Source organism: Phyllobates terribilis, unplaced genomic scaffold, assembly GCF_046119375.1.
Source record: "Phyllobates terribilis strain yellow unplaced genomic scaffold, ASM4611937v1 Scaffold_3__8_contigs__length_932513732, whole genome shotgun sequence".
NCBI classification, from domain to species: Eukaryota; Metazoa; Chordata; class Amphibia; order Anura; family Dendrobatidae; genus Phyllobates; species Phyllobates terribilis.
The window spans coordinates 378898693-378921006 of NW_027362763.1; the positions used below are offsets into that span (position 1 = coordinate 378898693).

General features: G+C 39.9%; 1 protein-coding gene across 1 annotated transcript in view; it reads left to right on the forward strand.

Moving 5' to 3' along the window:
* The window catches only part of GFRAL (GDNF family receptor alpha like), a 199403-nt gene that overhangs the window by 108805 nt on the left and 68284 nt on the right, over positions 1 to 22314 (forward strand). The window contains exons 5-6 of the mRNA XM_073675429.1: positions 7465 to 7521; positions 10352 to 10682. Coding sequence (XP_073531530.1) covers positions 7465 to 7521; positions 10352 to 10682 — 388 coding nt within the window. The remainder of the gene's footprint in view (positions 1 to 7464; positions 7522 to 10351; positions 10683 to 22314) is intronic.

A 22314-nucleotide genomic window follows, 5' to 3' on the forward strand; every position in this document is an offset into this window, starting at 1 on the left:
CGATACCGCGAATATCGGCCGATACCCGATATTTCAGTATCGGAATGCTCAACACTAGTCTCCATCTAATGTGTCTCCTGTAGTGGAAGGGGTGTCAGAGCCCCATTAAACTATTTCTACTATGGGGAAATTTATAATGTCTGTAAAGCTCCGTGAAATTATTATTTGATCCCTTGCTGTTTTTGTAAGTTTGCCTGACAAAGACATGAACAGTCTATAATTTTAAGGGTAGGTTAATTTTAACATTTAGAAATAGAATATTCAAAAAAATCAAGAAAATCACATTGTATAAATTAGATATTTTTTTTGCATTTAGCAGTGAGAAATAAGTATTTGATTCCACTGGCAAACAACACTTAATACTTGGTGGCAAAACCCTTGTTGGCAAGCACAGCAGTCATATGTTTTTTGTAGTTGATGATGATGTTTGCACACATGTCAGGAGGAATTTTGGTCCACTCTTCTTTGCAGATCATTTCTAAATCATTAAGATTTTGAGACTGTCGCTTGGCAACTCAGAGCTTCAACTCCCTCCATAAGTTTTCTATGGGATTAAGTTCTGGAGTCTGGCTAGGCCACTCCATGACCTTAGTTTGCTTATTTTTGAGCCACTCCTTTGTTGCTTTGGCTGTATGTTTTGGGTTATTGTCTTGCTGGAAGACCCAGCCATGACCCATCTTCCATGCTCTTACTGAGGGAAGGAGGTTGTTGGCCAAAATCTCGTGATACATGACCCCATCCATCTTCCTTTCAGTATGGTACAGTCGTCATGTCCCGTTTGCAGAAAAGCACCCCCAAATTATAATATTTCCCCCACCATGCTTCACGGTTGGGACGATGTTCTTAGGGTTGTACTCATCCTTCTTCTTCCTCCAAACTCGGCGAATTGAGTTAATGCCAATTTTTGTCTTATCTGACCCCACAGCTTCTCTCAATAACTCACAGAATCATCCAGGTGTTCATTGGCAAACTTCAGACAGGCCTGCACATTTGCCTTCTTGAGCAGGGGGACCTTGCGGGCACTGCAGGATTTTAAACCTTTAAGGCATAATGTGTTACCAATGGTTTTCTTGGTGACTGTGGTCCCAGCTGCCTTGAGATCATTAACAAATTCCCCCCCGTGTAGTTTTAGGCTGATCTCTCATCTTCCTCATGATCAAGGATACCCCATGAGGTAAGATTTTGCATGGTGCCCCAGGTCGATGTCGATTGACAATCATTTTGTATTTTTTCTATTTTCTTACTATTGCACCAACAGTTGTCTCCATCTCACCCATCGTCTTACTTATGGTTTTGTCGGCCATTCCAGCTTTGTGCAGGTCAATGATCTTGTCCCTGACATCCTTAGAAAGCTCTTTGTTCTTGCTCATGTTGTAGAGGTTAGAGTCTGACTGATTAATTGAGTCTGTGGACAGGAGTCTTTTATACAGGTAACTATGTAAGACAGTTGTCTTTGATGGAGGTAACAAGTTGATTAGGAGCATCTAACTGGTCTGTAGGAGCCAGAACTCATAATGTTTTGTAATGGACCAAATACTTATTTCTCACTGCAAGATGCAAAAAAATGATCTAATTTATACAATGTGATTTTCTTGATTCTTTTTTGGATATTCTATCTCTCAATGTTAAAATTAACCTACCCTTAAAATTATAGACTGTTCATGTCTTTGTCAGTGGGCAAACTTACAAAAACAGCAAGTGATCAAATAATTATTTCCTTCATTGTAAATGAGTAAAATAAATAAATAAATAGAAATGTATGCCAATTTAGTGATATCTGCCCATAATTTATGGAAATGTTTGGTCTCCAAGTTGGGTCTTCTTCATGTGTGTTGCTTGAATTTGGCACAGCTCTCAGAGCACCAGGCCTCCATTCCTGTCACTCATCTACCAGTTACTGATCAAAGTTTAAGCTAGAAATGCTGCTCCAAACCCTGTCCAATGCTGAAATGTGGCATGTTTTCAGGACCACCCTATTGGCACAACCAATTTAGAATCTGAAATGTGGACTCCTGGCTGTAGCACAATACTAGCACAAAATAATTAAAAGCTCAAATGTGGCCTGGTTTCTGTACACGATAGTAACAGAAAAAATTATATTTCTTACTGTGGAGCCCTGGATACAGCAGAATCTCAGCGCAAAACAATTACAAGCTTAGATGTGGCCTAGTTTCTGTAGGACTGTAGTGACAGAAAAAAATTAGATTATATCAGTGTCAACTCCTGTATGGAGAACTATATCAGCGCCAAAGAATTAAAAGATGAAATGTAGCCTGCATTATGTAGCACAGTAGTAAGACAACAAATTTAGATTTTATCATGTGAACCCCTAAATGGGGAAGAATATCAGCAACAAAGAATTTAAAGCTAAAATGTGTCCTGCTTTATGTATCACGTTAGAAACATAAGAAATTCAATTTTTTACTGTGGAAGAGGTGTATATACAGTAGAATATTTGTGACAAATATTTACAAGCTGAGATGTGGCCTACTGTATGTATGACATTAGTAACAAAAGAAATTATTTTTTTTTCCTGTGGATCAGGCCTGGATACAGTAAAATATATGTGTAAAAAAATTACAAACTGAGATGTGGCCTGCTGTATGTATCACGGTAGTAACAGAATAAATTACATTTTTTACTGTGCATGAGGCCTGTATACAGTAGAATATATGAGCAAAAAAACGTACAAGTTGAGATGTGGCCTGCTGTAGGTATCACATTAGTAACAAAAGAAATTAGATTTTTTTTCCTGTGGATCAGGCCTGGATACAGTAGAATATATGTGTAAAAAAATTACAAACTGAGATATGGCCTGCTGTATGTATTACGGTAGTAACAGAAGAAATTTGATTTTTTACTGTGGATAATGACAGTATACAGTAGAAAATATGCGCAAAAAACTTACCAGCTGAGATGTGGCCTGCTGTATGTATCATGTTAGTAACAGAAGAAATTAGATTTTTTTTTTGTGGATGAGGCCTGTATACAGTAGAATATATGCAGAAAAAAACGTACAAGCTGAGATGTGGCCTGCTGTATGTATGACGTTAGTAAAAGAAGAAATTAGATTTTGTTTTACTGTGGATGAGCTCTGGATAAAGCTGAATCTCTGTGCAAAAAAAATTACAACTCAGATGTGGCCTGCTGTATGTATCAAGGTAGTAACAGAAAAAATATAGTTTCAAAGGTGTACTCCTGCGTGGAACACAATATCATCATTACAAAGCAGAGTTTTATGCTGAAATGTGGCCTGCTGTCTCTCTCTGGACCATACTAATAGTAAAAATGATTGATCTTCCCAGCCACACTGGATCCTATAAATCTAAAAAATCTGACTTAAAAGCCACCTCCTAGCTAACTATCTCAAATGTTTCAGGATCAAGGCGCAGCATCAGGAGCAGCCTCTCTTCTCTATAACACTGACAAAATGGTGCTAAAACATGTCCACTCTTTACATGGAGAGGAACATATGATTTCTGTAGCCAATGAGAGAAGCCCTTGTGTCTGGATGTTTTGGATGATTCCTGCATCCTGATTGGCTTGCTGGAATCTGCAAACATTAGGTTAAGAGAAAAAAAAATTAAGATTAACAGCCCGCCGCTACTCTGACCTCTCTACACCACCTCCCCCCATCAAATACGTCCCAACCGCTCATCATAGAGCACCACTACCCTAGCCAAAGTCCTAAAAAATACAGTAGTGGAAATGGGATCATTTACCACACTTTTGTCAAATTGGGCCTATTTTCAGTGAAACCGCTCTGGTGTTATATCACGAATCCGAATGTGCAATGTTCGTGCTAAATTTGAAAAAACTGAACATTTTCCGAACATGTTCGCTCATCTCTAGCATTGATGTGAGAAAGGTCATCAGAGTTCATAGCTTATGAACCCCGGTCACCTCACTTATTGCACCTCTCGCTGCATGAGGATTTTCCCATGATGCGACCAGTGACGTCAGTGAGGTGACCAGAGTTCATCAGCTGTGAACTCCAGTGACCTTTCTGACATCAGCGCTACACAGTGCAAGAGCGTAGTTACACTCTTGTCTCAGTGTGTTCCAGCTTACGTGGAGAGCAGTTGCATCACTGATATCACTGCTCTCCAAATCATCTGAATCGTCGTGGGACATGGCCATTAATGGATTATCATGGTACAGGTGAGGAATATGGTGTTTTATTATTTTTCGTCTTTTATTGTGGGAAATTTCAAATGAGTAGAAGGCAGGTTCATTAAGGTTTTTTCTCAGTTATATTAAGCTTAATAATTTGCAAATTTGATGCATACTCCTAAATGAGTCATGTACAGTGGCATGTAAAAGTTTGGGCACCCCTGGTCAAAATCATTGTTATTGTGAACAGTTAAGCAAGTTGAAGATGAAATGATCTCTAAAAGGCATATTGTTAAAGATGACATATTTCAGTTGTATTTTAGGCAAATAAGTATATAGATGCTCTTTTTTTTCATTTTAAAAAATTACAATAAGGGAAATGGGCCTATGCAAAAGTTTGGGCACCCTTGGAGATTTGTGTGCTTTGATAAATGTGACCAAGGTTTCTGACCTTAATTAGCCTGTTAGGGTTATGGCTTGTTCACTATCATCGTTAGGAAATGCCAGGTGATGAAAATTTCCCAGCTTTATAAAAACCAAGCCTCCTTTAACTTTATGCCAAAAAAACAGCAGCCATGGGTTCTTCTAAGCAGCTGCCTAGCACTCTGAAAATGAAAATGGTGGAGGCCCATAAAACCGGAGAAGGCTATAAGAAGATAGCAAAGTGTTTTCAAGTTGCCCTTTACTCAGTTTGAAATGTAATTATGAAATGGCAGTTAACAGGAACAGTGAAGGTCAAGATAAGGTCTGGAAGACCAAGCAAAATTTCAGTGAGAGCTGTTTGTACGATTGCTAGAGAGGCAAATCAGAACCCCCGCTTGACCTCAAAAGACCTACAGAAAGATTTAACATACTCTAGCTTTGTGGTTCATTGTTCTACTGTTCAGAGACACCTGCACAAATATGACCTTCATGGAAGAGTCATCAGAAGAAAACCTCTCCTGCAGCCTCACCATAAAATTCAGCATCAGAAGTATGCAAAAGAACATCTAAACAAGCCTGATACATTTTGGAAACAAGTTCTGTCGACCGAAAAGGTTAAAATAGAAGTCTCTGGCCACAATGATCAAAGGTATGTGTGGAGAAAAAAGGCCACCATATTTCAGGAAAATAACATCTCGCCAACTATTAAGCATGGGGGTGGATCAGTCATGCTTTGGGGTTGTGTTGCAGCCAATGGTACAGGGGACATTTCACAGGTAGAGGGAACAATGGATTCAATGAAATTTCAACAAATTCTTGATGCAAACATAACACCATCTGTAAAAAAGCTGAAGTTGAAAAGAGGATGGCTTCTACAAATGGTTAATGATCCTAAACAAACATCAAAATACACAATAGGCTACCTCAAAAGGTGCAAGCTGAAGGTTTTACAATGGCCCTCACAGTCCCCTCTTCTGAACATCAATGAAAATCTGTGGCTAGACCTAAAAATAGCAATGCATGCAAGATGACCAAGGAATCTCACAGAACTGGAAGGATTTTCCAAGGAAGAATGGATGAAAATCCCTCAAACAAGAATTGAAAGACTCTTGTCTTGCTACAAATAGCTTTTACAAGCTGTGATACTTTCAAAAGGGGGTGCTACTAGGTACTAACCATGCAGGATGCCCAAACTTTTGCATTGGTCCATTTTCCTTTTTCATCATTTTTAAAATGTAAAAGATTAAAAAATATATATTTTTTGCCTAAAATACAAAGGAAATCTGTTATCTTTAACTTCAGGCCTTTTAGAGATCATTTCATCTTCAACTTGCTTAACTGTTCACAATAAAACTAACTTTGACCAGGGGTGCCCAAACTTTTACATGCCACTGTACATCTTAGTGATATGTTACCTTTAAGATTAGGGAAAAGACTAAAAAGTTTTTTTAAAGCATCATATACAATAAGCTGAAAATGAGCCTAGAAATGTCTATAGGACCAGTCATTTATTTTCAATTTTCATCCCATTTTTTATTTACTTTGTAGATTTCAGTAGAGTAGGTAGGGATAAGCATCATCTCTGATACCGTTTAACTTCAGGGAAAAAAAAGATCAGAAAGGAATGACCTATATCCTCTTTGGCAGTTTTTGGTGGTCTGCATAAAAGGCTTTTTTGGGGGTTTTAGTTCTATTATGTAGGGTCAAACTTCAAAGATCCATTATGTTTATTTTAGCTCAAGGCTTTTCCAAAAGGAAATAAAAGTTGTTTTTTACTTTTGCAAACCCTATTCTTAAATTTTCAGATTGTGTATTCCTTGCCTTGACACTATGTCATGATTTAATGGCATTTCTTTAATCCTTAATTTCTTAAGATCAAATAAAGAAGAATTATATAAAGTATAGTTTACTCTGAACACAATGGCATTACTGGCAATTACAAAAATGTCTGCTCTTACTAAAAAGAAAATGATAACCTGCTCTGCCCAGTGTATTTTCTTCCATTTTTCTCTACATCTGTTGTAGAAAATCTTTCATTTTTTGATTAGTAGATAATATATATTACAGTAGGCTTGAAGCTTAGAGAACAAAGTCTAAAATGAGAAACGTATGAAACTTTAAATGCTTCAATAAAACAAGACGACAATGATGGGCTTTCTACAATAAGAATAATGAAATGTATTATTCATGTGTCAGTACAAAATAAAATTCTCTCCCTTTACTCTTTTACTATAGTTTTATTAGAAACACTCATCTTTACTTATCTGTGTAGTCTTACATACAATGAAAATGAAGCATATATTATGAAGGTATCAATTTTTGGTTATAGTGCACTGCAGCATTATGGTTAATCTGCATCAGCTTGATACTTACTCAAAATGAAATGTGTGCCATCTTTATGTTGTGGTCAAATTTTAAATAAAATTACTTAGACAATATAATTTGAAATGAGCAAATCTTTTGAAATTTTAATTTGCCAGCTCTGCTGAATTGTCTCAAAAATTTGATAGGTAGCAAATCAATTCACTGTGCATTAAAAAGAAATGCAAAGTCTGTAATTGGTCTGAAAAAAAACTATGTCTAAAAGAATATCAGAATTGTCATTTGTTGGCCGGTTACCAAACCTTTGTTTCAAAATGCAATCAAAACAGTGTATGCTCCCCAAATTAGTACCAATAAAAACTTTAGCATGCACCACAAGAAACTACAACTCATCCAACATAAACAAAGAACTCCTAAAACTATGTTAATAAGAAAAACAAAAATATAGCTCTTGAAAAAAAGGGAAAGAAACACTTAGAAGAAAAAAATAATAATTAGCCCTGTCAGGAAGGGGTTAAACATTTAACAATGGAATAAACATGCATTGTATTATATTAATTATATATTAATAATTTTATCATATATAGTTTTTTTATTTTTTTTCAGATTCTTCTCAAGGGACAATGAATTTAGATTGGGATACAAGCTCGTTGGAGAATATGGGTAATGTATCTTACAAATATGTTACATTTTATTAACAAACAAGGCAATAATTATGAAAACCATAATTTATGAGTCCTTTTACAGCAACAATATGTATTAACGTATTTTTGCACTGTAAGGCGCACCAGACCATAAGACGCACCTAGGTTTTAGTGGAGGAAAAAGAAAAAAAAATTGAAGCAAAAAATGTGTTCATGATACACTCTTATGGGGGGGGGTCTGCTGCTGACACTGTTATAGGGGTAATGTCCCCCAATTCTGTACTAATATAACCCATCCTGGTATATACGTCCCCATCCTGCTATATATAGCCCCCAATCCAGGTATATATGGTGCCCAATCCAGGTATATCTGCCCCCAATCCAGGTATACATGGTCCCCAATCCAGGTATATCTGCCCCCAATCCAGGCATACATGGCCTCCAATCCAGGTATACATGGCTCCCCATCCAGGTATAAATGGCACCCCATCCAAGTATATATGGCACCCCTTCCTGGTATACATGCCCCTTCCATCCAGGTATTCGTGGCACCCATCCACATCCTGGTATACATGGCCCTATCCTATCCTGGTATGCATGGCTGCATAGCCCCCTCATCCCCATCCTGTTATACATGGCCGCCATGCCCATCCTGGTATGCATGGCCCCCTCATCCCCATCCTGGTATACATAGCCTCCATCCCATTCCCTTCCTGGTATGCATGGCCCCCTCATCGCCATCCTGGTATACATGGCACTGCTCAACCTCATTATGGTATACATGGCCTCTATCCCATTCCCATCCTGGTTTGAATGGCCCCCTCATCCCTATCCATGAATGCATGCCCCTAATCTACATCCTGGTATGCATGGCGCCTCTCATACCCATCCTGGTATGCATGACCCCCTCATCCTCATCCTGGTATGCATGGCTCCCTCATCCCTATCCTGGTATGCATGGTCCCCCAAACCCACCCTGGTATGCATAGCCCCCTCATCCCCATTCTGATATACATGGCCCCATCATCTCCATCTTTGTATGCATGGCCCCCTTATCCCCATTCTGGTATGCATGGCCCCCTCATCCCCATTATGGTGTGCATGGCCCCCTCATTCCCATCTTTGTATGCATAGCCCCATCATCCTCATCCTGGTATGCATGGCACCTTCATCCCCATCCTGGTGTGCATGGCCCCCTCATCCCCATCCTGGTATGCATGGCCCCCATCACGCTGCGCACATAAAAAAATAAACAATTCTACTCACCTTCCTTCCCTCTGCTCCAGCGCTGCATCTTGTTCTGCTGTCAGCAGCTGGCAGCTTGTAAGTAGTGCATGACGTCACTGCCTTGCGCTCCCACACACAGAGATCAGCTGACAGAATATTCACTGTTTCCCACCCCCATGGGCGCTATTAAAGAGAATTAACAGTGAATATTCATTCTCTTTAATAGCTGGCACACTGTTGGCCACAGCTGCCGGATTCCTGCAGAGTCTGGGAGATTACGTGTGCCCGCTGTTAAAGAACATGAATATTCACTGCTCTCCATGCCCATAGGAGTGGAGAGCAATGAATATTCATTCTCTTTAATAGCGGGCACACGTGATCGAAAAGCAGCTGCAAGAGTTGCAGCTGCAGCTATCTCTGTACCCGCTTTTAAAGAGATGGGCGTGGAGAGTAGTGAATATTCATTTTCTTTAACAGTGGGCACAGTGTTAGGCACAGCCCATGGCTCCTGCCTCTTGTGACCCACTCCTCCACCGCTGTCGCTCCCCCCCAGCCACAGCCGCAACCATAGGGTACATCTGCACTATAAGACGCACCCCCCACTTTCCTCCAAAATTTTGGATGAAAAAGAGAGCGCCTTACAGTCCGAACAATGCGGTACTCTTTTACAACACCATCATTTTTAAATTTAATTGTACACTCTTGTGAAAAGTTTAACTAAATGTAATCACATTTTTCTTATCCATAGTTTCACTTGAAAACACTTTTGGATCCCTTTTTATGTAAACAGTGAAAGTGTTCACACACGTTAAACTAAAGTTTACATTTTTCATTGTTTAAGCCTACCAATGACACTTTGACTTCGTTTTGAGCAAAATTGGGCATGTTTAATTTATTTTATCTGATAATCCAATGAACCATCTGTCATGGATGATCTTTCTTTGGAAGAACATATCCAGAAGCATTTTTTATCCTTTTCCTGTTTTTTTGACCAGTTCAAGTGCCTATATGAACTAAATTGTGTACGACTGCATCAGCAAAACAAATTTTTAATCAATTTGTGGCTTTTCAACCTACTTTTATCTCATTTTAACTTAAAAAGTTAAAGAATTATCTATATTTTTATCATATAAAATTGAAATATATAGTTATGTTCTCACACATTGGGAAAATACTGAATATATCTGTTCATCAACTACTCAACAATACAAAACTTAATCTTTTGGCTGTAGATAGAAAAAAGCTAATTATTATATGTAGTCCAATGGCTAAAAGCTTGGTTGCCAGTAGGTTTGACTGGCATTAGAACTGATCCTTTTGTAAAAACTGATTTAAAAGTATTAAAAAGTGCCTACAACATAGTGAGGATAATTATGTTTAACCCACCCACACCATGATGAACACCATGAAAACCAATCAAATTTACTTATGCGATGCTATACAACATCTTTTATTGTTATATTTCCCTATCCTTTTTTTCTTTTAAATCAATTTTGTATGCAATGGTACATAAAATTTTTTGCATTTGTTAACTTTTACCGTAGTATTTGTTAATTAATCAAATTTTGTATTTATTGAATTAATCATAATGCATATTATGTACTGCTTAATTTTCTTTACAGAATTTGAAGGTCCCAAATCATGCTTGGATGTTGCCAAATTGTGTGTTGGAGATTCAGTGTGCAATAGACACTTGGCTGCCCTTATGACGGCTTGTCGAGCCAATGGAACTGCATGTAATGTGAAAGACTGCAAGAGAACAATACGGTCATTTTATGAAACTATGCCTTTCAATATGTCTCAAATGCTGGCTTTTTGTGATTGCAATCAATCTCATGAAACATGTCATCATGCTGGAGATGTCCTGCATAGCAAATCATGCATATCTCATTCTGATGTTCCTGTGTCTTGTCTTCATGTGGTGTCAAGCTGCCTTGATAATGAATTATGCAGGTTGGTAATATTACTGTACTATTATTCTAATGTTTAAACAGGACCTATCCATTCTTCCGACATATCTGTTTGGTAAATGCTTCTAAGGATTTTGAATTGTGCATTTTTGAATGTTTCTCCCTTAATTATCAAACTGATGTTCCCCTTATCAAAGAGTTGTGTCTTACAAAGTACAGAGTCTGGGATTTGATGCACTGACTGGACTGTTAGACTGTGTAGGGACACACCTCCAACCAGAAACAACCATTTGTCAATTTATTAATAAAATTCTAGGAGGAATGACAGAGAAAAAGTCCAATGCAAGAATATACAAAAAGGTTGCAGTAGAATTTTTTTTAATTATTAAAGCTATTAATCATTTTAATGCCTACCTCAATTTCTCACAATGCTGAAGACTCATAGAGGGGGCTAACAACATTATGTACAGCCATGAAGGTTTTACCATAATGTTTTGCATCTATCGCATAACGTGCTCTAATTCAGGATCAAACTACAAGAGGGACGATAAAAAATGAGGGACAGTTAAAGAGTGCCATTTTAGCATTTTACAACATTGGGATAGGAGGTGAGAGCCCACAGTTCATTACACATGAGGATATAAAAAGGCTTAGTTTTACTGTGCTGTACTACTAAATGATGAACTACATTGAAAATGAAAGTGTTGTTTCAGTCTGTAAATAATAATCCAAAGTTGCAAATGATAGGGATGTTCTGTTTACATCACAAAGTGTGCATGTTGTAAAAATTATTTTTTTGAAGCTTCCTTGTTGTAATAATCCGATATTAGCACCATATAAGCCACCTAATTATAGTGGATTGTTGCAGGTGCTTACTTTTGTCATGTGAACCTACCTAGCACCATTCTCCGTGAAAAGCCTCACCTTCTTCCTTTTGCACTGCACAGCAAAGCAGGCATCTGTTGCCCAAATTGAATAATTTTTGGACCATTTATACAACTTTACCTACAAAGTCTGATTCTGCTGTGTGATATTAGATAGGCTGTTGCTTACTACTGGATATATATTGAGGTCGTTGAGACATTAATATGGCTGAGTTTGCATTAAAGAGCTCAAAGGAATTCACTACACTCTTAGGAGACCTCATAGTGTTTCACAAATATTTCCTGGAGAAATAGAGGTTTTGCAGTATTGTGATTCACAGAAAATGTATTTTTTGGGAAAATTTGTCAAAATTGGTGAATTCTGATCTCACATGATCAGCTCATATCTATTTAGCAACAATAAAAAAGGGGAAAGTAATGTCACTTTAAGGCTATGTGCCCACAATGCAGAAATGCTCCGGATTTTTCCCGAGCATTTCTGCATCTCCCTGGCAGAAAAAAACGCATGCGGATTGTACATGCGTTTTTCCTGCCAGGGACATGCGGATGTGAAGCATTCTTCACATGCATTTCCGCATGTAGGTTGACAAGTGCTTTCCAAGCAATTTTAGCATCACTTGGAAAGTGCTTGTCAACTTGGTCACACTATATAAATCCATGCAAATGGCATGGATTTATATAGTGTGACCTTAAAGAATGGTTAAAAATAAAAAAATTAATCTATACTTACCTTCTGATGGCCCCCGTAGTCTTGCTTCGCTCTGTTCTCCCTTGTTGGCAGCTCGCGGTACACTGAAGGACCTGCCGTCAGATGACTATGACGTCAGCGCAGGTCCTTCAGTCCACCGCGATCTGCCGGCAAGAGAGGACGAGCGCAGTGGGGGCCATCAGAAGGTAAATATAATATTTATTTTTATTTTATTCTTTTTTTTCACAGGTTCTATGGTACCCGGGTCCAGAGGAGAGTCTCCTGTCATTTAGACCCGGGTACCATCCGCACATTGAAATGCGTGGAATGCGCATCTACATATGCAGTGATGCGTAATCCATGGGTTTCAATGCAAGTCAATGGCGGCGAAAACGCAGCACTTCCGCAAAATAATTGGTAGTGCTGTGTTTTTTTCCGCATTGATAATCCGCAGCGGAAATTTCCGCAACATGTGCACAGCACATGAGGATTATCATTGGGGACCATGGCAGGCCTTCTACCATGCATTTATTAAGCGTTTCTACAGCGTTTTTGCCACTGCGGAAATGCTTTAAAAACGCATCGTGGGCACACAGCCTAAAAAAAACATCAAGTTAAATTACAATGCTGTCATTTAAAATGTATTATTAGTATCATTTACCACCTGTTATATTTCACTATATATTGGATTATAGGGATATGAAAATGTACACATTATTAAAATATACACTGTTCCAAATTATTATGCAAATAATATTTTCTCAGATTTTCCCAAATTACCTATATGAATTGCAGTCATTCTAATTTTCCAGTCAAATAACTATTAGAGTACAATTGAAAGGTTTTTGTACAAACTGCCTATGATAACAGTATATTTTTAAAAAAAATAAAAACTCAAACTGCACTCAAAATGCATGTTCCAAATTATTATGCACAGGAGAGTTTTCAACCTTTTCATTTTAATAAAGAACAAAAAAATGGTCATTTTTGAAATTATAAGCATTAGCAGGTTAGTACAAACTGAAATCAAACAGTTTTCAACTCAAAACTTTATTCTAGGTGATGTTACATTTGCACATAGGACCGCTTGTTCGAAAGGAGCTTCTGAACTCTCTCATCCATTGAGTTTGTCAGGTTTTGGATGGTTTCTGCTTTAATTGTTTTGCATGAGGACAGAATACCATCCCAGAGCTGTTGCTTAGATGTGAACTGCCTCCCGCCATCATAGACACTCCTTTTGATGATGCTCCAGAGGTTCTCAATAGGGTTGAGGTCAGGGGAGCATGGGTGTCACACCATAAGTTTGTCCCCTTTTATACCCATGGCAGCCAGAGATGCAGATGTGTTATGTGCAGCATGAGACTGGGCATTATCATGCATGAAATGATCTCGATGGTCCAGATGGATGGAGTGGAGGATGGCTGGTTGATGGACACCCCATGCAAACACGGCTACGGCGCTAAAATGGAGGAGGTGGAGTAATGTTTTGGGCTGGAATCATGGGGAGAGAGATTGTCGGCCCTTTAAGCATCCCTGAAGGGGTAAAGATGAACTCCATAATGTATGTTGAGTTTCTCAAACAGCACTTCCTTTCATGGTTCAAGAAGAAGAACCGTGCATTCCGCAGCAAGATCATTTTCATGCTGCACATAACACATCTGCATCTCTGTCTGCTGTGGGCATAAAAGGGGACAAACTTATGGTGTGGCCCCCATGCTCCCCTGACCTCAACCCTATTGAGAACCTCTGGAGCATCATCGAAAGGAGTGTCTATGATGTCGGGAGGCAGTTCACATCTAAGCAACAGCTCTGGGAGGGTATTCTGTCCTCATGCAAAACAATTGAAGCAGAAACCATCCAAAACCTGACAAATTCAATGGACGAGAGAGTTCAGAAGCTCCTTTCGAACAAGCGGTCCTATGTGCAAATGTAACATCGCCTAGAATAAAGTTTTGAGTTGAAAACTGTTTGATTTCAGTTTATAATAACCTGATAATGCTTATAATTTCAAAAATGACAATTTTTTTGTTCTTTATTAAAATGAAAAGGTTGAAAACTGCTGTGCATAATAATTTGGAACATGCATTTTGAGTGCAGTTTGAGTTTTTTATTTTTTTAAAAATATACAGTTATCATAGGCAGTTTGTACAAAAACATTTCAATTGTACTCTAATAGTTATTTGACTGGAAAATTAGAATGACTGCCATTCATATAGGTAATTTGGGAAAATCTGAGAAAATATTATTTGCATAATAATTTGGAACACAGTGTATACATGAGAAATAGAAAACTCTTCTCAAATCATATTGTAGTCAAAGATATTTATTTCTATGCAAAAAAAAATATATGCAGTACTGTGCAAAAAATTTATTTAGGTGTGGGAAAAAATGGTGAAAGAATGCTTTTTTAGTTTAGTTTTTTAGTTTTAGTTTTTTAGTTAGTTTTTTTATATATATATGTACAAAATGCAAAGCGAATGAGGAAAAAATAAATCTGAATAAAATCAATGTTTTATGTAATTACTAGTGATGAGCGAGCACTAAAATGCTCGGGTGCTCGATGCTCGTGTCGAGCACATTGGAATACTCGGATGCTCGACCCGAGCATTTTTCAGGCGGCTCCCCCCGGCGGTCTGCTGAGGGCCTAAAAATTGCCCAAATCGAAACGAACAGTGCTCAAATGACATTGGGACAGCATGGGGAAGATCCCTGGAAGCATTTCTGACTCACAGGTCACTTCTGTCAACAACGTTGTCAGAGATATTATGTCACTTTTACGGACTCACAATAAAACCTGGGAAATATGTTAAGGAACATTCTTTCCAGGGTAATGACTTGAATATAAAGCAAAATAAATAACCAAAAACGAAAATGCTACTCCACACCTTGGGCTATGTTCACACATAGCGTTTTTAATGCGTTTTTTCACATTGGCATTGATTTCAACCATGACAAATGCATTCACCAAGAAATGTCATTTTAACATTTTACAACCTTATCTGGGCATGTGATGTGTGAGATATCATAAGACACATTGTGTTTCATTTATGAATGAGGGACTCTGAAAGTCACAAAACCTATTCTTATAGGGCCATCAGGCGGCCTTTACTATTCTTAAAGGGCCATCAGTCGGCCCTCACTCTTCTTAGAGAGCCATCAGTCGGCTATGTTTTATTGTTCCCATTACTAAAGAGTGGGCCTCCTATACTGTTATTGCATATGCAGTGAGTGCCAGGGCTGCCCAAAATTTGGACGCACCCCAATACCACTTTGAAAATTTGGATGCACCCCAATACCCCTTTGAAGAGACTTAGAGGAGGGCCTCCTGAAAACAATGTTCCCATTATTAGGAAGTAGGTGTTACGGGTCCAGGTGGTAGAACTGTTATGATCTGCAACAAGTACTAAGGAAATATAGGAGAAAGCTGTCCCTACAGTAAGACTGAGCTGAATCCCTATGATGTAGCGGGCTGCCTGTTCCTAGCGAACAGACCCGCCTTAGTCCTCGGCTAAATTGCAAAAAGAACTTCGGCACTCCATACATGAATATATAAGAAATATTTTATCTAGACTGATGTCACTTTGAAAAATGAAGGTTTTTTGCGCATAATTTGGCCAATTTATGTGTGCCCATCAACCACGACAAGGTCACCTTCGTATGATGGGTAACTGCGCTACGCTACCACTGGATATGCCACTCTTGGGCTGTAAGCCTATATGGACAATATGTCTCTGCTTGGGCTTTAAATCTACAATGTATGGGCTGGTAGAGCTAGTTAAAACCACCTGTGAATGAATAAAAAGAATTAGTGGGAGGGACGCATGGTCAGAAAAAAGGCTGTCAAACTTCTAATAGTGTGAACACGTACTTGCTGCAATGTCCCAGGAGCGGGATTCCAAAAATGATTAATAGAAAAAACAGAGGGGTCGCTCACTGGTCTATTCGGGTGCTCTGAAGAAAAAAGTAATCTAAATTGCAAAAAGAACTTCGGCACTCCATACATGAATATATAAGAAATATTGTATCTAGACTGATGTCACTTTGAAAAATGAAGGTTTTTTGCGCATAATTTGGCCAATTTATGTGTGCCCATCAGCCACGACAATAGACCAGTGAGCGACCCCTCTCTTTTTTCTATTAATCATTTTTGGGATCCCGCTCCTGGGACATTGCAGCAGTTACGTGTTCACACTATTAGAAGTTTTACAGTCTTTTTTCTGACCATGCGTCCCTCCCACTAATTCCTTCTATTCATTCACAGGTGGTTTTACCTAGCTCGACCAGCCCATACATTGTAGGTTTAAAGCCCAAGCAGAGACATATTGTCCATACAGGCTTACAGCCCAAGAGTGGCATATCCAGTGGTAACGTAGCGTAGTTACCCATCATACGAAGGTGACCTTGTCATGGTTGATGGGCACACATAAATTGGCCAAATTATGCGCAAAAAAACATCATTTTTCAAAGTGACATCAGTCTAGATACAGTATTTCTTATATATTCATGTATGGAGTGCCAAAGTTCTTTTTGAAATTTAGATTACATTTTTCTTCAGAGCACCCGAATAGACCAGTGAGCGACCCCTCTCTTTTTTCTATTAATCATTTTTGGGATCCCGCACCTGGGACATTGCAGCAGGTACGTGTTCACACTATTAGAAGTTTGACAGCCTTTTTTCTGACCATGTGTCCCTCCCACTAATTCCTTCTTTTCATTCACAGGTGGTTTTAACTAGCTCTACCAGCCCATACATTGTAGGTTTAAAGCCCAAGCAGAGACATATTGTCCATACAGGCTTACAGCCCAAGAGTGGCATATCCAGTGGTAGCGTAGCGTAGTTACCCATAATGCGAAGGTGACCTTGTCGTGGTTGATGGGCACTCATAAATTGGCCAAATTATGCGCAAAAAAACTTAATTTTTCAAAGTGACATCAGTCTAGATACAATATTTCTTATATATTCATGTATGGAGTGCCAAAGTTCTTTTTGCAATTTAGATTACTTTTTTCTTCAGAGCACCCGAATAGACCAGTGAGCGACCCCTCTCTTTTTTCTATTAGTCCTCGGCTAGTCTGAACGAAGACCTATAACATAAGGTGAGGGGTCCCTAAATGAACTAAGGACTGGGACAAAAATTGGACACCTCCTAAACAGAGAAGTTGTTGCAGAACACAAAAAGACAAACTGACAAAAAGGTACTAGAGGTCCCAGAAGGACCAAGCAAACTGACAGAGAAAGGCACCGAAGCACCTGGCTAGAGAAACAGTCAAACACTGAAGTCCAGCACAGCCAAAAGGGCAGAGCTGGAATATAAAGGCAGATGGTCACGTGACCGCAAAACAAAAGATGGAAAAAAACAAACAGGAGGGTTCTAACAGTACCCCCTCCTTTATGAGGATCCTCCGGATCCTCCAGGCCCAGACCTATCCGGAAACCTCTTGTGGAAAGCTTTAATAAGCCTAGGAGCAGAGACATCATCCATCCTTACCCAGGAGTTGTCTTCGGGACCGAAACCCTTCCAGGAGACAAGATACTGTAATCTCCCCCTATGCCATCTAGAATTCAAGATTCAAGAAATTTCATATTCGCCGTCTTCCACCACAGGTGGAACTGTGACAGTAGCATCCTTATCTGACACATCAGCCTTTTTCAACAAAGAAACTTGAAACACAGGATTAATCTTCCAGGAAGTAGAGACATCCAACCTAACAGCAGACGGGTTAACAACCTGAAGCACTTTAAATGGACCCACAAACTTAGGACCCAGTTTTTTAGAGGGAATCCTCAACCGCAGGTTCTTTGAGGACAATCAAACCATGTCACCCACAGTAACAAAAAACCTCCTTACGTTTCCTGTCAAAATACTTCTTGGACTTCTTGTTAGCCTCTTGAAGGTTGCAACGTACATTAGTCCAAACTCTCTCCAAATCACTGGAAAAATTCTCCTCCTCCGGCACCGCCGACCCCAATTTGGGCAACGAACCAAAAGACGGATGTCTCCCAGTACAACAAAAAAAAGGAGAACACCCAGCAGAGGAGGATGTATGATTGTTAAGAGCAAATTCCGCAAAAGGAAGAAACTTAGACCACACCTCTTGATTGTCCGCCACAAAACAACGCAAAAAGGATGATACCCAGACGAAAATGACAAATGGACTCCTAACCTGTCACAAAAAGCACGCCAAAAGTGAGCAACAAACTGAGGTCCTCTATCAGAAACAATATCCGTGGGAATGCCATGAAGCTTGACAATCTCCTTAACAAATGCCTTAGCGAGTGTCTTGGCGCTGGGCGACTTAATGAATGGAACCAAATGACACATTTTACTAAAATGGTCCACGACCTCCCAGATGACAGTAAAACCCTCGGACACAGGCAGATCAGTAATAAAATCCATTGTGAGATGCGTCCAAGGCGCACTAGGAACCTCCAGATGGCAAAGCATCCCCGCAGCAGGAGTATGTGAATCCTTTGACCTAGCACACACAGTACATTGATGCACCCACTTGATGACTTCCCTTTGCCATCCAGGCCACCAAAAACTGTGACTGATAAGTCTCTTAGTCTCAGAAATTCATGGATGACCTGCCAACCGAGACTCATGACACTCCACAAACAAATCTCTCCTAAAGGTTCTGGGCACGAACAACCTCCCATGGGGAGTGTTAGATGGGGCATCATCTTGAGCTTTCAGAATCCTATCCTCCAAAATGGAGTCCAATGCCGCCACCACAACTCCTTTCTGTAAAATGCTCTCCTCCTCGACACCGACCATAGGAGAGAAGCTGCGAGATAAAGCATCGGCTTTAACATTCTTAGTACCAGGGATATAGGTAACAGAAAAATGAAACCGAGAAAAAAAAAGTGCCCACCTAGCTTGACGGGCATTCAAGCGCTTGGCAGCATCCAGATTGATCAAATTCTTATGATCTGTGAAAACCTGAATAGGAAATCTAGCGCCTTCCAAAAAATGACGCCAATGTTCAAACGCGAGTTTAATAGCCAGCAACTCCCGATTTCCAACATCATAATTCAGTTCGATTTTCAAAATTTTTTTCAAAAAGAAGGCACAAGGATGTACTTCATCCCTGTTCTCCTGAGACAAAACTGCTCCGACCCCCATCGATGAAGCATCGACCTCTACCAAAAATGGCTTGGTCTCATCAGGCTGCATAAGGATAGAGGCAGAACTGAACCTCTCTTTGAGATACTTAAACGCTTCAATGACCTCAGCATTCCACTGGACCGTATTTGCACCTTTCCTGGTGAGATCGGTTAGAGGTTTAATAATTACCGAAAAATTCTTAATGAATTTCCTGTAATAATTGGCAAAAGCCAAAAATCTCTTTATAAATTTCAAACCAATAGGCCTAGGCCATTCCTGCACAGCCTGAACCTTCACAGGGTCCATCTCAAAGCCCTCGCTGGAGACAATGTAGCCCAAAAAACTAATTTTCTGCACAGCGAACTCACATTTCTCCAGCTTAGCAAAGAGTGAATTATCACTCAATAACTGCAAAACTTCACGTACACTATGCCAATGGGACTCTAGATCTGGTGAATAAATCAAAATGTCATCCAAATAGACAACCACATTCTTACCAGTCAAAGGTCTCAGGATGTCATTAATAAGGTTCTGAAAAAGTGCAGATGCATTGGTAAGACCAAAAGGCATCACCAGATTCTTAAAATGACCTACCGGAGTGTTAAAAGCAGTTTTCCATTCATCACCCTCCTTCACTCGTAACAAATTGTATGCCCCCTGGAGATCAATTTTAGAGAACCACTTGGCCACCACTAACTGGTTAAACAAGTCAGGAATTAACGGCTATGGGTAGGAATTGCGTACTGTAATCTTATTAATTTCACGAAAATCCAGACATGGACGTAAACCCCCGTCCTTTTTTTTAACAAAGAAAAATCCAACTGCCACAGGCGACTTAGGAGGTCTAATGTGCCAGCAGCCAGGCTAGTCTGTATGTATTCCTCCAAGGCCTTTCTTTCAGGGATAGTCAGATTAAACAAGCGACTCTTGGGAAGAGTAGCTCCCGGAACAAACTCAATGGCGCAATCATAATCCCTATGAGGACGTAAAACTTGTGACTCCTCCTCCGAAAAAACCCTCCAAAAATCTTGAATAGGTACAGGTAATTCCCCTTTGTCCACAACCGCAATGCGACCATTACAACATTTATCATAGCACTTCGGACTTAATCACATTAGTAGACCAGTCCAGTAAAGGATTATGCAGTTTGAACCAAGGCAATCCTAGAACAACCGGAGAGGGTAAATTATCTAAAACCACCAAGTCCAAAATTTCTTGGTGAACTCCATTGATAGTGAGGAGAAATGCAGCAACCTTGTGAGTAATACATTTCAAGGAAGTGTTATCAATTGCAATCACAGAAATAGGTGATGACAACGGTTTGGATTTCAATTTAAGGTTTTCCAAAAACCCTTTATCAATCACATTAAGTGTAAAGTAGTACTCCCTGAAAGAAATACTCCTGCAGAGCATAAACAAGCTATACGGGCATAACTGACCTTTTTTTTTCTTTACTTAAACGAAGCTCACAATACTTAATCAAATGGTCAGCTTTACCACAATAAAGACATAATCCCTCAGCGAACCTCCGGTCTCTTTCCTGAAAGCGGAGTGACATCGCCCCAACCTCCATCGGTTCTCCGCCATCTGAGCAGATTTTCTGGGGAATAGGAACTGACATTACAGGAGTCTTTACCTCGTTCAGCTTGAACCTCAGCCTCCTGTCCACACAAACAGCTAATTGCATGGCATCCTGCAGAGTCTCAGGTGCGGGGAATGCAATTAGCAGATCCTTAACCCTTTACTCAGACCAGCAAGAAATAAACATTTCAGCACAGGATCATTCCATTTAACTTATTAGGCCCATCTCCTGAAGTGTGTGCAATAATTTTCAACATCACCTAACCCCTGATTCAAACACCTGAGTACTGCCTCAGCAGATGAGATACGATCAGGATCATCATATAATAGCCCCATAGCAGAAAAAAATTCTTCTACAGACCTTAAGCAGGGATCATTAGGTTGGAGAGAAAAGGCCCACCCCTGTGGTTCATTATGCAAAAGTGACATAATAAAACCAATGCGCTGTGATTCATTCCCAGAGGACCTTGGTCTCAAACGAAAATATAACAAACAAGCATTTTTAAAGGAAAAAAAATCTTGCTGTTTACCATAAAAAACATCAGGCAGTCCTACCTTGGTTTCCACAAAATGCGCTCCAGAACAGCTACTCACGTGTTGCTGTAGCTCGGCCACCTCCAGAGACAATCCCTGCAAGCATTGAGCCAAATCCTGGACGGAAACTATAATATCCCCGAATTACCTTCCTATTAGTTTTTTGCTGGACTTACTGTTATGATCTTCAACAAGTACTAAGGAAAGATAGGGGAAAGCTGTCCCTACAGTAAGACTAAGCTGAATCCCTATGATGTAGCGCGCTGCCTGTTCCTAGCGAACAGACCCGCCTTAGTCCTCGGCTAGTCTGAACGAAGAACTATAGCATAAGGGGAGGGGTCCCTAAAAGAACTAAGGACTGGGACAAAAATGGGACTCCTCCTAAACAGAAAAGTTGTTGCAGAACACAAAAAGACAAACTGACAAAAAGGTACTAGAGGTCCCAGAAGGACAAAGTGAGCTGACAGAGAAAGGCACCAAAGCACCTGGCTAGAGAAACAGTCAAACACTGAAGTCCAGCACAGCCAAAAGGGCAGAGCTGGAATATAAAGGCAGATGGTCACGTGACCGCAAAACACAAGATGGAAAAAAACAAACAGGAGGGTTCTAAAAGGAACCTCTGTGCTTCGGTGCAAGGAAGGACCAGAGGGGCTTAACTAAGTGCCTACTTGGACCGACCCAGGTCACTCGGCGGCTTAGTCGACTCCATGAACCAGGGAGGGACCGGGCAGGTGAACCAGGTGCCACTCTGGGACCGACCTTGTGTGAGAGCAGGTGACTCCCACAGGTCAGATGACAGGAGCTGACCAGTACAGCAGATGAGCACGGCAGGAAGGCTGGCAGTTGGTCTGAGTAGATAAGCAGGCAGGTATGGCTGGTGGC